The following is a 16,896-nucleotide window of genomic DNA, read 5'->3' on the forward strand; positions in this document are numbered from 1 at the left end:
AGTTCGCTTGTGTGATCCAGTGGTAGCATATAGACTGTAAAAAAAAAAACACAGTGGTCATTGGAGTTTAGTCCACAGGTGTCGCTTTTCGTGTTTGAAGTTCATTGCCGTCTGGCTCTGGCTCCCCGCCATCTTTGATTTCTGTTCCGCTGTTTTGGGTTTTTGCCTGTCTATGGTTTTTGCCAACAACATAAAAACCATTACATAATATATACATGTATTTTATATATCTATAAAAGCAACCTGCACAAAGTAGTATCATCTTAGTCAGTTTATCGTTCAGAACCAAGTGTCAAATTACATTCCATATAAAAACTTAAAAACATGTAATTGATATTGTATGGCAACAAACAAGATGATCGAGTCTTTCATTCATAATCCAATTTACATCTTTAGTTCTAGGGTCGAGAGATTTGCGTGAAAAAGCTTAGTGTTACAAAAACACATTAATCTTTTTTAAAATAGGCCTATGCCTGCGCATGCCACATTACCTGCGCACTGCTCATTAATCAATTTACAATAGAGATCCATAATATCATCAATAATACAATAACAATTACACAGTAATTTAAAAATGTATAAACAACATTGACCAAACATTGCCTTTTCATTGATAGGCCTAACACACACACACACACACACACACACACACACACACACACACACACACACACACACACACACACACACACTATTACTATTATTATTATTATTATTATGAAAAAATTCGTTTAAATCTATAAATAAATAATATTTATTTCTGACTAATATCAACTAATATCATGGTTCAGTTGTTTGTATTATATTCTAGTCTACAGGAAGTTTGCGCTATAATTTGGACTGTTTCTTTAAATATCAGACTGGCGGAAGATCGGTATTTGAAAGTAACGTAGTTTCATTTTCTCAGTACAGTGCCCTTGGACTTATTTGGAAGAACAACAGAACACAGGCTGATCCGACAGAAATGTAAGTTTCGAGAACAAAGATATAGTAATGTTATGAAAACACCAAGCTACGCTGAACTGAATCATTTTTGTTTATCTCATAGACTGTATAAATCAAGTTTAGCTAACTGTACAAATTCTGCGTTGCATTAACATTACGTACTGAAGATTTACGAATCAAAATGTATATATTTATTATTCCAAACTTAGGTCTGTAAACAAGTTTCATCCTGTCATTCAAATGTTAAACATTAAAATCACAGAAAGACATGTAACTTATGCTAGTAAACTCAGCAAGTTGTCATCGGAAAGTATTAGGGGGACCTTCACAGCTCGCAAAACTTTTAGCTGTAGAACACATTAGCGTTACATACTTTATTGTAAATGCCTTAAACTATACTAGTATCAATATTTGCTAAAGTAATTGTATAATGTTACCTTCGACAATCCTCTGTGGGTGTTAACCTATGTCTTATCCAACTGTAGCTATACACGTCATAGCTTTTCTTCATCAGCTCCAACAATACTAACATGGGGCTTTTATTTATTTTTATAAAAAGATTTTTTTTTTTAAAGAAAAACTATAATTAAACATGTTTGAGATAACATCACAAAGTGAAAGTAAAAGTCAATGTACAGAGTATTTGAGTTATATAACAGTCCACTACTGTTTGAAAGGGACTTTATGAAACTGAAAAGAGATTTACCATAGAAACAGTTATTATAAAATCGTGGTGAATTAATAAGTTTAAGAACTTTTCTTCCATTTTAAGTCCTTATTTTTATGTCCGTGGTAGACAATACCAAGTACCCACAAAATGATTTTGGAAAGTTGGAGACTTCTGTTACAGTGGTAAATTGTTGTTGGGGGAAATTGTGTGACATGTCAAGATAATTATAACTTGAAAACCAGTTTCAGCCTGCCAGGAATTCCACAAGGTTACTCAGCTTTATTTCCCCCAAAGTGACGTTGTGTTACTGATCAGTAACAGCTTTCATTCTTGCTCCAGAATGGATAAAGAAACCCCTGCTGCTGAGAGTGAGGTGACGGAGGAGGACCAAGAGAACTATGGACAAGGAGACCTGGTAGATGCAAAACCTGACCGCAAAGGGAGATTTATCCTTTTTGGGAGGTGAGATTGTGTTTTCTAATGTTCCAATGGCATCCATCCATTTATCTGTCTGTCTGTCTGTCTGTCTGTCCATCCATCCATCCATTAATGTATGTCAATGTGCAGATATCAACCACTACTAGTGACCTAACCTGTTTTTAAAGTGAGAAAAGTTGAAAGTAGCCTTCACGTGTTAAAGGGTTAGTTCACCCAAAAATGAAAATTCTGTCATTAATTACTCACCCTCATGTCGTTGGACACCCGTAAGACCTCCGTTCATATTCGGAACACAAATGAAGATATTTTAGTTGAAAGCTGATGGCTGAGAAAGGCTTCACACAGGCCTCCATTGGCATTCAGTACATTGACACTTCCAAGATCCACGAAAGGCACTTAAAACGTCGTTACAAAGTCTATCTCACCACAGTGGCTCTACAATAATCTTACGATGCGACGACAATAGTTTTTGTGCGCAAAAAAAAATCAAAATAACACCTTTATCCAACTTGTTCTCGACTTCCGCGTGTGCCTCCACGACGCATGCGCGAGAATATGACGTAGCGCCGGTGTTCGGGAATCCATGAAATACACACTTTAACCCCATTTTGAGCACTACGCCGGGACCTAAAGCACGATCAATGTAGAATCCAACAGCTTAGACACGCGCGTCTTCCTCTGCTCGTAAACAAATCGCTTCTGGGTCATATGTCCGAACGCCGGATCTGCGTCATATTCTCGCGCATGCGTCGTGGAGGCGCACACGGAAGTCGAGAACAAGTTGGATAAAGGTGTTATTTTGATTTTTTTTTGCGCACAAAAACTATTGTCGTCGCATCGTAAGATTATTGTAGAGCCACTGTGGTGAGATAGACTTTGTAACGACGTTTTAAGTGCCTTTCGTGGATCTTGGAAGTGTCAATGTACTGAATGCCAATGGAGGCCTGTGTGAAGCCTTTCTCAGCATCAGCTTTCAACTAAAATATCTCCATTTGTGTTCCGAATATGAACGGAGGACTTACGGGTGTCCAACGACATGAGGGTGAGTAATTAATGACAGAATTTTCATTTTTGGGTGAACTAACCCTTTAAAGCTCAGGGTTTCCACATGTCTTAAAAAAAGTCTTAATTTGACAATTTAAGGCCTTAAATTAAAACCTTAAAGGTCTTAAATTGGAGCAGAAAGTCTTAAATTTAATATCATGGCAAGAAATTGGTGAACATTTCTGTGATGCAGAAAACATGGATGGAATTGCAAAATCCATTCATAAAAATTGAATTTTCTGTATAATGCCGACTGTCACGGAATTTGTCAAATTTTCGATGAATGAATCAAAAGTAGGTCAGTACACCAAAAATGAAAATTCTGTCATCATTTACTCACCTTAATGTCGTTCCAAACCCGTAAGACTTCCGTTCATCATATAAAGCGATCAAGTCACTTCAGAGAATTTGGAATAAACCACTTGATTCATATGGATCAGTTTTACGATCACTTTATAAACTTTTGAAGTGGTAGTTGCTTAGACTGTCAATTGAGGGACATAAATATTTCCCATTTCATTAAAGGTCCTGTTCTTCGTGATCCCATTTTTCAAACTTAAGTTATTGTGTAATGTTGCTGTTAGAGCATAAATAATACCTGTAAAATTATAAAGCTCAAAGTTCAATGCCAAGCGAGATATTTTATTTAACAGAAGTTCCCTTTCAAAGCCTACAGCGAACGGCCAGTTTGGACTACATCCCTGTACATCCTGCTTTAATTACGTCAGTAGAACAGTTTGTCGACTAACCTCCGCCCACAAGAATACGTGAAAAGGGGGGCGTGGTCTTGTTGCTCCCTCGTGGAGAAGAGGAAGTGTTGCGTTCGGTTCGGTTGCGTTTGTCGCCATCAGACGCTGTTATTTTCATCCCGGAGTCAAATCACCTTTGTTTGGCCTTCAGGGGCTGTAGTTTGAGCGCGTTCATCTCCCCGTTATGGTAAGAGGCGTGACCTTCCCGGGCAACGTGCCCTAAGCTGCTGTCGAATCACAACACGGGAACCGCTGGCACAATCAGAACTCGTTACGTGTTTCTGAAGGAGGGACTTCATAGAACGAGGAAATTCTCAGGCCGTTTTGAGGACAGTGAAAACAGCAGTATACAGATAAGTAAATTGTGTGAAAAATACTGTTTTTTTACACATGAAACATGAACACGTTATATTGCACACTGTAAACACAATCAAAGCTTAAAAAAAAACACGAAAAACGGGACCTTTAAAAATATCTTAATTTGTGTTCAGAAGATGAATGAAAGTCAATCAAATTTAGTTTAACCATTAAAGCAAAGTCCAAACAGAATAAACAAAAATAAATAAAAGAAAATATTAAAACAGATTTCATAGGGCCCTACATTTAATTGCAAAATTAAATTGCATGCACTGCAAAAAAAATATGTTCTTTCTTCGAGATTTTTGTTTTCCAGTACAAATTCAAAACATTCTTAAATCAAGATACATTTAAATACTTGACAATACTTGAAGAAATCTGACCAAATTAAATAAGTTTATGCTTAAAACAACAACAAATATCTGTCATTTGGTAGGAAAATTACTTACATTTGAATAAGGTCGATTTTTATGAACCCATTGGCAGATATTTGTTCTTGATTTAATCATAAAATCACTTTCACAAGATTTCCTGAGATTTCTTATCTCAAACTTTAGTCTATTTTTTCTAAAATTAATGAAGTTATGGAGAACTTTGAAGTGTTGCTAATACAATGCATCGTGTGCTTCCTAGACATTTACATTTAAGAATGGTCTTAAATGTACCTCCCTAAAACCTGCAGAAACCCTGAAGCTGTGTCATACACTAGGTGGCGCCAAAGTCCTCTTTGTAAATTACATGGCCGCTGTAACTCTTGCATCATAGGCTATATTTGAATGTGTTTGAATGTGTTTTATAACATTTCAAAGGTCTTCAATAGGAAAGCACCTGCATATTTTAAATTATACTCGACTAGTTCCTTTGCGAATAAACAAAAACACTTATGTGAAGAGATTGTACTTTTTGTGGCCTGTCATTCTGCACTTTTGAGTATTCTTGCTCTGAGGAACAGCCCTAATATGTAAGTATGATAGTATGTTTGTCAGTGGAGGTGTGCTGATGTCCTGCATGACCCTGGTCGATGGGTTTGAATAGCCCTTTCGAAAGCTCTGGGGGGTGGCGTGTGTGCTGACTCAGGTAGCGTGCGCCGCCCCTGCCCAGCGGAGCCACCACTCCACTCTTTATAGAGTATAGAGCATGCCAGGACCCTAGCACAGACCACACCACACGACAAGGAAAAAATCCACCCAAAAGAGCCTAAAATTTGGGCCAAATTCAGCAGATCTAGCAGGAAGAGAAGCACGTTTCAATGCAGAGTGGCGTACCATTTAATGAAGATCCCAGGTAGGAGAGCGCTTAAATGGGATATGAGGTAGGGTCTAGTTGGAGGGGAGTTAGGGGGGGCTTGCTGCCCCACATCACATGGGACACCTGTGATTCACTCCACTGTTCATGTGTGCGAGAGAGTGTGTGTATAGGCAGGAACCCATTGTTGTGGTTGGGTAACGTGATGACTAGGCTCTTCTGGAATCCTGGCACATATTGTACATCCAGTGGCCACAGTGGGCCTACTAATCTGGATGGGTTCTTTGGAAATTTGACAATGGAGATATGAGACGTCTGTGAGAATTTTCCCTCAGGCATGTGGAATATTATTTCTTTGAGACACCATGCAGCTCATATTATGATCGATAAAGGGATTTAATTGTCTTCATGAGGCCGGATATCCCTGTCTATCCTCTAACGGGCATGGGTTGTATTTTGCTTGAGGTTGGATTGACTTACAGATGAGCTTTATTTTATTATTGTTTTGATGCGTGCCAATGTCTCTTTGAGTACCATACTTTTTTTTGGGTGCTCTATTGAATTAAGGTTCTGTAATAAGATTGGTTAACTGTCCATCTCTGTCTCTCAGCAAGAAGAAGGATGGGAAGCAGCAGGAAAAAGAGCAATCTTCTGAAAGCCATTACAGGATTGTTTCACCAACATTCCAGTATAAGATGAGCCACCAGCGCGTTGGCAAGTGCATCATCATCAACAACAAGAACTTTGATGAAAATACCGGTGAGTCTTCATCTCCATGACTTCCTGTGTTGAATCGATATTAAATTGCTTAATGATTTAATTGGCACATCCAGCAAAAACAGCTGAATTTATTGCATTTTGTAGTTCATTGGGGCAATACTCATAATAAATAAAAAAACACATACTCAACTGTTTTTTTTTATTATTATGAGGCTCTACCAAATAGTTCATATATTGTCATCATTCTGCATTGATTTTTGTCAATTATTTGTCATTGATATAAAGTTTACTTTTATTCTAAAACACATTTAATGCCAAATGATTTGTTAAAATTGCTTACCTGTGTATCGTTGCAAAAGTAGACAAATGACTTTTATGTATAAACATTAGGATACAAAAAAAGAAAATCTACTTTGAACACAATTAAACTTGCTCTTCTGTGACTTTTCTTACTAACATTTACCATAGTAACCCTAGTTTCTGTAAAAACACCACAGGCATTAATGACTACATTTAAAATATTTTAAAAAATAACCATTTTATGTTGACGGCTATTTAAAGTTACTATGTCGATAACTTTGTGCTCTGTGTTTAAGGGATGAATGTACGCAATGGCACAGATCGGGATGCTGGAGAGCTGTTCAAGTGCTTTAAAAGCTTGGGCTTTGATGTTTTCATCTACAATGACCAGACCTGTAAGAAAATGGAGCAGCTACTTAAAGAAGGTGAGTGGCCAAAATATTCATCTTTACACCAAACCATTAAAAAGCCATTACATTACACATTACACTTACATAATTCAGCCCGGAAATGATTTTATTAAAATAATATATTTAGAATATATGTAAGAATTTATTAAGAGCCAGAACAAAATCTAAAACATGTTATGGAATATTTGGGGAATGTGGTTGGCCTGCCCGATTGCTGGAAGATTGCATAATGGCATATGTTGTTTTGATTGTTGTTTGTTTAAAGTTCTGTTCCTATTGTGCTGCCTCACTGTCGCCTGACTACATAGGTATACCTGTTTTCTAATGCACTATAACCATCATGAAACCTCATAAATGACCGTTTTGGGTTGTTCTACATAGGCTGTTAGGTGTGAGTGTGCCACTTAGCTAATTACATTACAGGTATACATTATAAGCATGAAAAAAAAGCTAATATAGTCACCAATGGAACCATTTTAGCTATGCTTTTCAGTGTCGAGTCTGCTGCCCTCTACTGTTTAGTGGCCCAAATTACTAATGCGCTGTTGCACCCCCTGCTGTTGGCAAACCCAAAGTCTCTCTACATTAAGATAACTAAAGTTGAAAGTGTGACAAAACAGTTTGCTTTTTCTATGTATTTCAGTCTCAGAAGAGGACCACAGCGAAAGCTCCTGCTTCGCCTGCATCTTGCTGAGCCATGGCGAGGAGGGCATGATTTACGGCACGGACGGAGCCATGCCCATCAAGAGCATGACCTCGCTCTTCAAAGGAGACATGTGCAAGAGCCTCGTGGGCAAGCCAAAGCTCTTTTTCATCCAGGTAAGAGGAGCAGGGCTACAGGAGGATTTGGGGAGGAGAGAGGAGGATGAGGAAGAAGTGAAGGAGGAGAAAATGGAGCAGCTTCATACAACGGTGTCTATTGTTTTGATGCTATTTGAGTCGCACCCGGAGTGAACCTGTTTTTTGAAGTGCACACTAGGCAGATATTGACATGTCAGTGTGTTTTTAATGGCAGGCTTGTCGGGGTTCAGAGTTTGATGAAGGCATACAGACCGACTCAGGACCGCCCAATGACACGATAGAGACAGATGCCAATCCAAGACACAAGATTCCGGTAGAGGCAGACTTCCTATTTGCATATTCAACTGTGCCAGGTAATCTGTCTACTCTTAGTAATGGAATGCAGGAAATTTAGTCTCAAAAGGTCACACAAAATAATAGCAAGAATAATGGCTCTAGATCTGCACACAATAACAAACAGCAGTGAACAGTCTAGTCTCATTCATGGACAGATTACTTTTATGATTCAATCAAAAAGAATACAAACTCAGGAGTTGATAAGTGCTGGGCAATCGATTAATAAAAGTTAGTGTTTACATAATATATGTATTATGTACATATATATATATGTATTATGTGTGTACTGTGTATATATAAATACTCACTCCTTCATGTGTATGTGTGTATATATATATATATATATATATATATATATATATATATATATATATATATATATATATATATATATATATATATATATATGCAATATTTGCATGTATATACTGTATATATAGATGTATCTTATATTTATAAATATTTTATTTATAAATATAACATATTTGTCTTAAATATATACATGCATGTGTGTGTATTTATATATACATAATAATTATACTAATAATAATTACACACATATATTATGTAAACACAAACACCACACAGCTGCTTATACAAAGTGAGAGACAAGGCACAAACACATACACACAGTTTGGGGGAGAAAACAAAAAACAAACAAAACAAAAACAATTAATAAAAAAATATATATGCATATATATATATAATAATAAACAATAAGAAAGAAAAACAGCACATTATATAGATATTACATTTTATAGAGGTACTTTATAAGTTTAGGCAGTAGGTTAATCAAGTGTGATTTGTTATTAGTGACTTCACTATTTATTTATTGAATTCTTTTTATGATTACGGAGTCACTGACTGAGAAATCAATTTCGAAACAATTTAAAACAGTCCAAATAATAATAATTGTAGTAAACGTAGTTATAATAATAGTAATAATAATAGTAGCAATGGTAGTTGCAGCAGCAGTATTAGTAGTAATAATAACAATAACAGCAATACAAATAACAATATTATGAATCAATTGTTTAGTTTTTGGATACATATCACTCAAACTTTTATTTTGGATGTGATTAATCATGATTAATCGATTGCCCAGCACAAAAAGAAACTAATACTTTTATACTTTGACTATAGTCTCTCCATCCTGAAAAAAGTATCACAGTTTCCACAAAAATATTAATCAACACAACCGTTTTTAACATTGATAATAATAAGAAATGTTTCTTGAGCAGCAAATCATCATATTACAATTATTTCTGAAGGATCATGTGACACTGAAGACTGGAGTAGTATCACATGAATAATTTACATATAAAAAATGTATATATAAAATACTTTTTATATATACATATATATATATTATTTGTATTTATTTCACAATATTATACTGTTATACTACTAATATATACTAATATAATACTAATATTACTGTTTTTACTGTATTTTTGATCCAATAAATGCAGTCTTGATGGGCATGTGGCTTCTTTCATTAAAAAAATTACTTTTATACAAGTCTTTGTATAATAAAATAAAATACAAAAAAGTGTATTTTTGTATATGATTTGTATATATAAATGTGTTTCATCTATAAGAAAAATGGATATTAAAGTATTTACCCAGGTAAATGCGAATTGAATCAAATTTCGAGTTTGTGAATCTGATATCTGAATAGATACCCACACTCTAAAAAAAAAAAGGTTCTATATTGCACCAAAAATGGTTCTTGGCTCGTAATCATAGGGGAACCTTTTTTAGTGCTATATAGCACCAATTTTGGTGCTTCAGTGGTTCTTCAGCGGTTCTTCAGAGGTTCTTCAGCGGTTCTTCAGAGGTTCTTCACCGGTTCTTTGACTAAGGTGCTATATAGCACCTCTGAAGAACCGCTGAAGAACCACTGAAGCACCAAAATTGGTGCTATATAGCACTAAAAAAGGTTCCCCTATGATTACGAGCCTTTTTTTTTAGAGTGCAGCCCTGGGTTAAAATGTTATTTTTAAAATTCTTCCACATTTGTTCTCACAGGTTACTACTCCTGGAGGAATCCAGGCAGAGGGTCCTGGTTTGTCCAGGCCCTCTGTAACGTTCTTGATGAGTTTGGCAAGCAACTTGAGATCATGCAGATTCTCACACGGGTCAACTACAAGGTGGCCACCAGCTTCGAGTCCTGGTCGGAGGACCCTCGTTTTAGCGAGAAGAAACAGATACCTTGCGTGGTGTCCATGTTGACTAAAGAGCTCTACTTCAACTGATTTGAGTAGAGTAGACCATCTTCACATGCTGTGCCCCGTCTGCCTTTTCTCAGCACACACATTTTCTTGCCAAGGACATTATAGTAGCACACTTTTAATTGATCTTTTAACAGTAAATATTAACCAAATTGTTATCCTTTTTTTGTCATTGATCCGCCATAAGGAGGGAAACCTCAGTCTAATACTTGAGCAAAAAATTTTTACGGTGCACATTTTAGGATGGCAGGCAGGAAAGACACATCAGGTGTACAAAGACTGACCACTGACTGACCAAACGATTGACTTCACTCGACCAAGCGGACACAACATTCAGGGATGATCCCATTTGGAAGTGTGTGTATGAAAGCATTTTTTTACGTTACGCTATGCATACGGACACCGAAGAGGTCTTCCTCTGTGCTACTTCTTGTTCGAGTGCACAACCTTCTCAGTGCATGTTCTATTTCAACTTCCTCAGAGTATTCCAGAGAATAGTGATGTCACATATGATCTTTGTCAACCGGCAGTGTCAAATATCCATGTTGATTTGCCAAATTTGAAAGTTTTACCCTGCTGGATAAAACCTAATTGAAAAAAGACCACACACAAACGTTGCTGTTGTTCTGTTTTTATTTTGATAATTAGACAGACAAACAACTCAAGCATTAACTCTAAGCATAAATGGCCATTTGTAGCATTTCAGTTTGGTTTGGTTTGGTTATTCCAGAATGCTCTTCAAAGGGGGTCAAAGAAAGGGCATGAATGGAAATGGAGTGGCAAATAGTGAAGTAATGCTGACACCTGACTGGTTTTAAAAGCTATTCATTTATCCCTCGCTGGTTAGTTTGCATTCACTGAAAAACCTCAATCAGATCTGCATGCATCCAGTGTATTTTGAGCACACGGTAGCTTTAAAGTCTTCATGCAGTATTTACTGATGTTTTAGACCGAATCCGTCTATAATCTACAGAGGCAGCTATTGAATTACTGGTGACCATTTAAACCATTTATCATCCATCTGACCTAACATGCTGTTTGAACCTTGATGGAAGGTTCTGATGTGTTCAGAGCTTGTCTTTGGTTTCGTCCTACAGTTTTCCTTTCCTTTTGGTTCTTTCTGTATTTTCATTCTCAGTTATTGATTGTTCATCCAGATCACACACTGAATCTGCCAGCCTGTGCGACCGACCGACTGCAATAGATTAAAGGCCTTCTTTTCTTTATGCATGGATATTAGTGAAGTGCTCCAACTTATTTAAAGGAAATGTTAGCTCCACTTGTTTTGAAATGGATTTTTTTTTTTTAATTAAATTTATACTACATCGTTTTAAAATTTAAATGCTTTACTGTGATAATAGGAATGTTTATAGAAAAGAGTTTAAAAATATATCATATTGGGACAAGTGCCCTGAAAAATGTGTTTACATAGTGTCAACAATGCATTGTATAAAGTGGGGCTGATTTTTGTTTAAATTACTTAACTTCAAACGAATACCTTTGTAAGCCTTATTTTATTGTATTAAAAAAAAACTTTATTGAACTCTTGTCTTTTTTTATTGATACTTCTAGGCTATACACTACTATTAAAAAGTTTGGGGTCAGTAAGATGTTTTTGAAAGAAGTCTCTTATGCTCACAGAGGTTGCATTTATTTGATAAAAAAAATACAGTAATATTGTGAAATATTATTACAATTTAAAATAACCATTTTCTACTTTAATATATTTTAAAATGTAATTTATTATTTAATGGCAAAGCTGAATTTTCAGCATCATTACTCCAGTCTTCAGTCACATAATTCCTTCAAACCCTACTGATTTGCTGCTCAAGAAAAATTTCTTACTCACTGCACAATATTTTTGTGGAAACCGTGATAAATATATATATATATATATATTTATTTGTTTTCGGGAATTTTTAAGAAATAAAAAGTTCAAAAGAACAGCATTTATTTAAAATAGAAATATAGTGAAACATAAATGTCTTAACTGTCACTTGGATCAATTTAATGTGTCCTTGCTGAAGAAAAAATTCTGATCCCAAATATTTGATTGGTAGTGTACATAGGGAAAAATGTAGTAACATGTAAACTCATACTTTCCCATTTATACAGTAAACTAATACACCACAAATGGCACAGATTATTTTATACAAACAAGTTCAAGAAATATCAATCAACCATAAGGAACACGACAAAGCTAAGGAACATTTTCCAACTAATCATTCCAAAACACTTCTTTTTTTTTTTTTTGCAACCTGCGCACAGCAACCTCTTTCGCTTAGATAAATCCAGACCCCAACCCTCATTGGTTGTCCATCACAAAGCGGGGGCGGATTTCGAGGCATCGCAAATCAGCAGCGGTTTCGTGTTTGTCCCCTGGTTCTCATGGCCAGGACAGACAGCCTGGAAGAGCAAGTCTGTGAAAGTTCCTGCACAAAAACTGTACAGGGGCGTCATGGTGTCTGCCCCCAAAAAACAAATCAAACCTCCCTCTGAGCTGGAGAAGATGCCAATGCGCTGGAAGTTTCTCCCACTTACATGGGTGAGCTCATGGGGAACGCCATTGTGCCAGGCTGTGTAGTCTCCATTGAAATACTCAACACACCAGGACGTTGGGCCCCGTCCCAACCAGCAGTCTTCCTCTCTGCCCTTCCTGGGGATTGTAGGGTATGTGAGGCCTAGTTCCCAGTATGTCTTCCCAGCAACCTGCACCTCCCAGTAGTTGCGAACATCCGTAAAGCCCTCTCGGCTAATCACATTCAGGGTGGTGTCAAATCGAGAGGGGTTTTCAGAAACTTCCTGCCAAGTGTCAGTGTAAGAGATTGAGTCGCCCTCAGGGGAAACAATAAGCTTCGGGTGAGCAGAGTCAGGGTCCAAAACAACTTCTTGGGCATCTGAAAAATGGAAAGTACTAAGGCGTCATAAAATTAGACTCTATAAATAGAAACAAATTCCTTGTGAGAGCTCTGAGGGGTTCAGGACAGGTTTAGCATGAGAGTTAGAACGATGGTAAACATTGCAGGAATTTTTGAACTTGCTTTAGCTGTACATAGTAAAAGCGCTAGAGTAATTCTCATGTGAAAATGTGAAGATCCTCACAGCTTTGGAAGAGTTTCTTGGTGACAGGAACCTGAGAGCGTATGAACAACAGCAGGTTGATGGTTAAGCAGAGAAGCTGTTCATTCTTAAATTCATCCATCTGCATTAACTCTGGATCAGTCTTCTTCAGAGTCTCCATTATTCTATAAACAAGGAAGAACGTGTGCAGAAAAATGCTCATGTCACACAAGAAGGAAGTGGTGTTGTTGCAGAAATGTCAGACCGCATGCTTGATTAAATGCTTGGCCAATTTCCGTCCCACAAATTTGTCAAAACAAGAAAACCATTTAAATCCAAAAACAAAGAAGAGTAAAATATTCCAGTAATTTTAGAGTGTTTACATAGCCTTCTTATTGAACTTAAATTTCCGTCATGGGCCAGCTAGAAACCAAATTTCCACAACTGCAACACTACTTACCTTTCTTCCATCTCTGACATCTGTAAGAAAAAGAGAGGTTGAGACAGGTTGAAAAAGTAAGCTATTTGTAGAACATTTCCACACTGCATTTGCCTTAATTTAAGTATGGAGCAGTCACTTTAATCCAAAGCAATTGGCAAAGTAATTGCGCTACTTCTCTGCAAAATAATAATAATAATAATTTAAAGCTGTTATATATATTTAACATGGGCACTTAAGATAATTAAACGTTAGCGTATTTTGTCCAAATATTTTAAATATTTATATAAAATTAATATAAATATTTCAAATATTTATATAAAATTAATATTTAATTCTGCTTTCTAAAGACTGATCATGAAATCAATAAATTCATTGATTTGAATGAATTAATTGAATTAATTAAAGCAATTATTGTATTCTACTGATGATAATCTACGATAATCTACATAGTTTTGTGGGGGGAAAAATTAATTAATCTCTAAATTATTGGCCAGATAATGTTTTAACAGTTTGCCTTATTACAATGACAATATAAAACCTAGTAAATATTTAATTCCTTTACAATATCACTATTTTATCAAACTGTATAAAATGGGCTTTACACAAGAAAATATATATTTAAATATTTTTGAAAGAAGTCTTTCATACACACCATGGCTGCATATATTTAAATAAAAAAAATACTGTAATATTGTTTATTATTAGTTTCAAATACATTTTTCCATGTTAATATTTTTTCAGCATCATTACTCCAGTCTTCAGTGTCACATGATCCTTCAGAAATCATTCTAACATTTCTTATTATTATCAATGTTAATACTGGTTGAGCTGCTTAATATTTTTGTGAAAACGTCTTTCATTTTTCATCATTTCAAAGCATCTCTGCTAGACAAAAGTATTCATTTCTTTGTAAAAAAAAAAATATATTTTCAACAATACTGCAGCTGCCTTTATATTTGAGGGATTACATTTGGGGGTCCTTGGCATTAAAAAGAGAAAAAAAGCAATTTGGAGTTGAGTGCTCAAGAGTATTTGTTATTATATTTGGTTACTACCTCAGCTATGCATTTCCATCTAAAAAATGTGCTACTACAAAGCACCATTCTGGACTAAAACCGCACCTTCTCTTGACCCTGACATTGATCTTTCTCCATCTGTGCAGATAGTTCCGCGAGCTGCTGATCGATTTCCTGCGTGAGGCGGTAGCACTTTTCAATGCTGTCCTCAACAGTTCTCTCCATGGCCTCTGTCTCAAGATCCAGCTGGCTTAGTGTAATTCTAAGATCCTCATCCAAAACCCTTTTCATGTCATCATATTTTTTCTTAATCTTCTCTTTTAGAGTTGCAGTCTTGCTCTGTGAAATAATGAAAGATACTCAAGATACAACGAACCCCACTGCCAGACGTTAATGGAAGTTTCGCCAACTTACATTGAAGACAGATTGTTTTGACGACAGCTTCTTCATTCGGAAAGCCAGAATGTCTCTTTGTCTCTTTAGATGCCCCTGATGTTTTATTGAGGTGTCCTTGAATGAGAAGTAGCAAAAGTCAAGATCAAATTGAAAATATCCATCATTATGAATAGAAATTCACTGAATATTTACCTGGGTTTGTGTCTTCATCATTGACTTTACTTGTACCAGTTCTTCCCTTAATTTGATTGGTTTGGTTTTCTTTCCAGTCTTGTTCTCCTCTGGCAAATGAATAGCCTAAGCCCCAATTTTGAGCTTTATACTGTACGGTTAAAATGCCAAGGATAGGGGAGGGGTGATGGTCCATCTGTTGTTCCTGTGCCCTGGGAAGTATTTGTGTTGTACGACTGTGGTCCATAAATCTGGCTGAGGGAAGCTGTACTGGGCCTGCTGTAGCCTGAGAACATTGTGCACAAAAGAGAAGGGAAGCAGCACTTCTAGCCAAACAAAGCGTCTATTTATATCTCCGTCTCACATGGAAGACTTTTGATGTGTTGCAAGTGTTGATGCATGTGTCGCAAGAGCTAATTTTTAGATGTTTAAATAGGGTCTCCAGTTTAACCTTTGAGGAAAGATTTTACAGGGTTCTCATCTACAGATGTGTTTAAAGTTTTGCACATTTTAATTTTGCGTGTCGCAACTGGGTCGAATTCCAGAGCAGGTAGCACTAATTATAGGCTTCAGCCATGACCCTGTTAGCCTCTGTAATGACTGATACACATTCTATGAATTGCGTATGAGTAAGAATATTTGGATTGAGGCCTGTGCCAAGCCACCTGCAGCTGCCGCCTGTCTTTCTATCCCTGACTCATCATGGCCAACTTCTTTTCACAGTGCCATTAAACAATGATTGTTCACGCTCATGCCATTGGATGAGCAGGCGTGTGCGGGAACTGACGTAAGTCAGCGATGACTCTTTGGTTGATACAGGACATTTGGAAATTAGGGCAGGGGTTTTTACACTAAGTGTAAGGTAAGGTGTCAGGTTACCACCAAGGTTTTCGAAGCTGACTTCTGGAATGTAGATGAACTTTTGTCTGGATTTCACCCTTGCGTAAATCATACAAATATGCTGAAACTGACACTTCTGCCCATAGATGTGTGAAAAGCACAAAACGGCAGTACAAGTGTTCTCTTCCATCTGCACTACGTCTATGTAAATGTAAACCGAGATAAAATGTAAAACAAAAAAGGAAAAATTGAGAGTAGCCTACACACAAAAAAACCCTGTATTTATTAGTTTTATATGAAATCAATTGAGGATGTCTCATTTTCTTGGTGATTGTTTTACATTTTTTACAGTAAAATAATGTAAAAAAATACTCCCTTTGATTGGCACTTACTAATTTTCTCCAATGCAGTGTAATAGTGTTAAAGAACAGAGATTAACAACAAATTCATGTGCGTATACGCACGTTGGGAATTAGGCGAAGATTATTTCGTACAAATACGAAAAAATCCATGCTAGTGAATGAGACCCTCTGCTCTGTTTGTTTGAAAATCGTGACTATCTCCACACATTAACTTTGGCTCCACCAATGATGTGAGTTTGGGGTGGGGCTATCTGTTTTCATGACCAATGTCAGATGGGAGGTGTTCAGGAAACCTATTCGCATCACTATAAGTGGTGGGAGAAGTGACTTCACCTTCAATATCAGGAAATAACATGCAAT

At 36.5% G+C, this 16,896-nt stretch overlaps 2 protein-coding genes across 3 annotated transcripts; one reads left to right on the plus strand and one right to left on the minus strand.

The window, feature by feature from the left end:
* Positions 1-863: 863 nt before the first annotated feature.
* Positions 864-11,790, plus strand: casp7 (caspase 7, apoptosis-related cysteine peptidase). 2 transcript variants are annotated; one of them, XM_079801152.1, is made up of 7 exons: positions 864-966; positions 1,955-2,077; positions 6,059-6,207; positions 6,765-6,893; positions 7,522-7,697; positions 7,894-8,032; positions 10,047-11,790. In XM_079801152.1, exons 2-7 carry the CDS (start codon positions 1,956-1,958, stop codon positions 10,271-10,273), a joined length of 942 nt encoding a protein of 313 aa, XP_079657278.1. In that variant the 5' UTR covers positions 864-966; position 1,955; the 3' UTR covers positions 10,274-11,790. The 2 variants fall into 2 exon arrangements, with proteins under 2 accessions (XP_079657278.1, XP_079657279.1); XM_079801153.1 differs by having other exon boundaries at positions 885-966; positions 7,894-7,992.
* Positions 11,791-12,185: 395 nt separating this feature from the next.
* On the minus strand, positions 12,186-15,631 carry LOC307116968 (putative E3 ubiquitin-protein ligase TRIML1). Its single transcript, XM_079801587.1, has 6 exons — positions 15,356-15,631; positions 15,182-15,277; positions 14,873-15,106; positions 13,770-13,789; positions 13,352-13,494; positions 12,186-13,146 (listed from the first exon to the last, which is right to left on the minus strand). The coding sequence occupies exons 1-6, from the start codon at positions 15,374-15,376 to the stop codon at positions 12,569-12,571; spliced, it is 1,092 nt and encodes a 363-aa protein (XP_079657713.1). The 5' UTR covers positions 15,377-15,631; the 3' UTR covers positions 12,186-12,568.
* Between the last annotated feature and the right edge of the window lie 1,265 nt (positions 15,632-16,896).

Source organism: Gobio gobio (assembly GCF_949357685.1).
Source record: "Gobio gobio genome assembly, chromosome: 20".
Lineage (NCBI taxonomy): Eukaryota > Metazoa > Chordata > Actinopteri > Cypriniformes > Gobionidae > Gobio > Gobio gobio.

What these genes read in the sequence shown, in the direction of transcription:
- LOC307116968 (XM_079801587.1), bottom strand. Translation starts at nt 15,376, where the DNA reads ATGATGAAGACACAAACCCAG. An exon ending in TGATGAAGACACAAACCCAG is followed by an intron (nt 15,278 to 15,355) that starts GTAAATATTCAG and finishes TTCTCATTCAAG; the next exon opens with GACACCTCAATAAAACATCA. An exon ending in CAAAACAATCTGTCTTCAAT is followed by an intron (nt 15,107 to 15,181) that starts GTAAGTTGGCGA and finishes ATTATTTCACAG; the next exon opens with AGCAAGACTGCAACTCTAAA.
- casp7 (XM_079801152.1), top strand. Translation starts at nt 1,956, where the DNA reads ATGGATAAAGAAACCCCTGCTGCTGAGAGTGAGGTGACGGAGGAGGAC. An exon ending in GAACTTTGATGAAAATACCG is followed by an intron (nt 6,208 to 6,764) that starts GTGAGTCTTCAT and finishes TCTGTGTTTAAG; the next exon opens with GGATGAATGTACGCAATGGC. An exon ending in CAAAGCTCTTTTTCATCCAG is followed by an intron (nt 7,698 to 7,893) that starts GTAAGAGGAGCA and finishes TTTTAATGGCAG; the next exon opens with GCTTGTCGGGGTTCAGAGTT.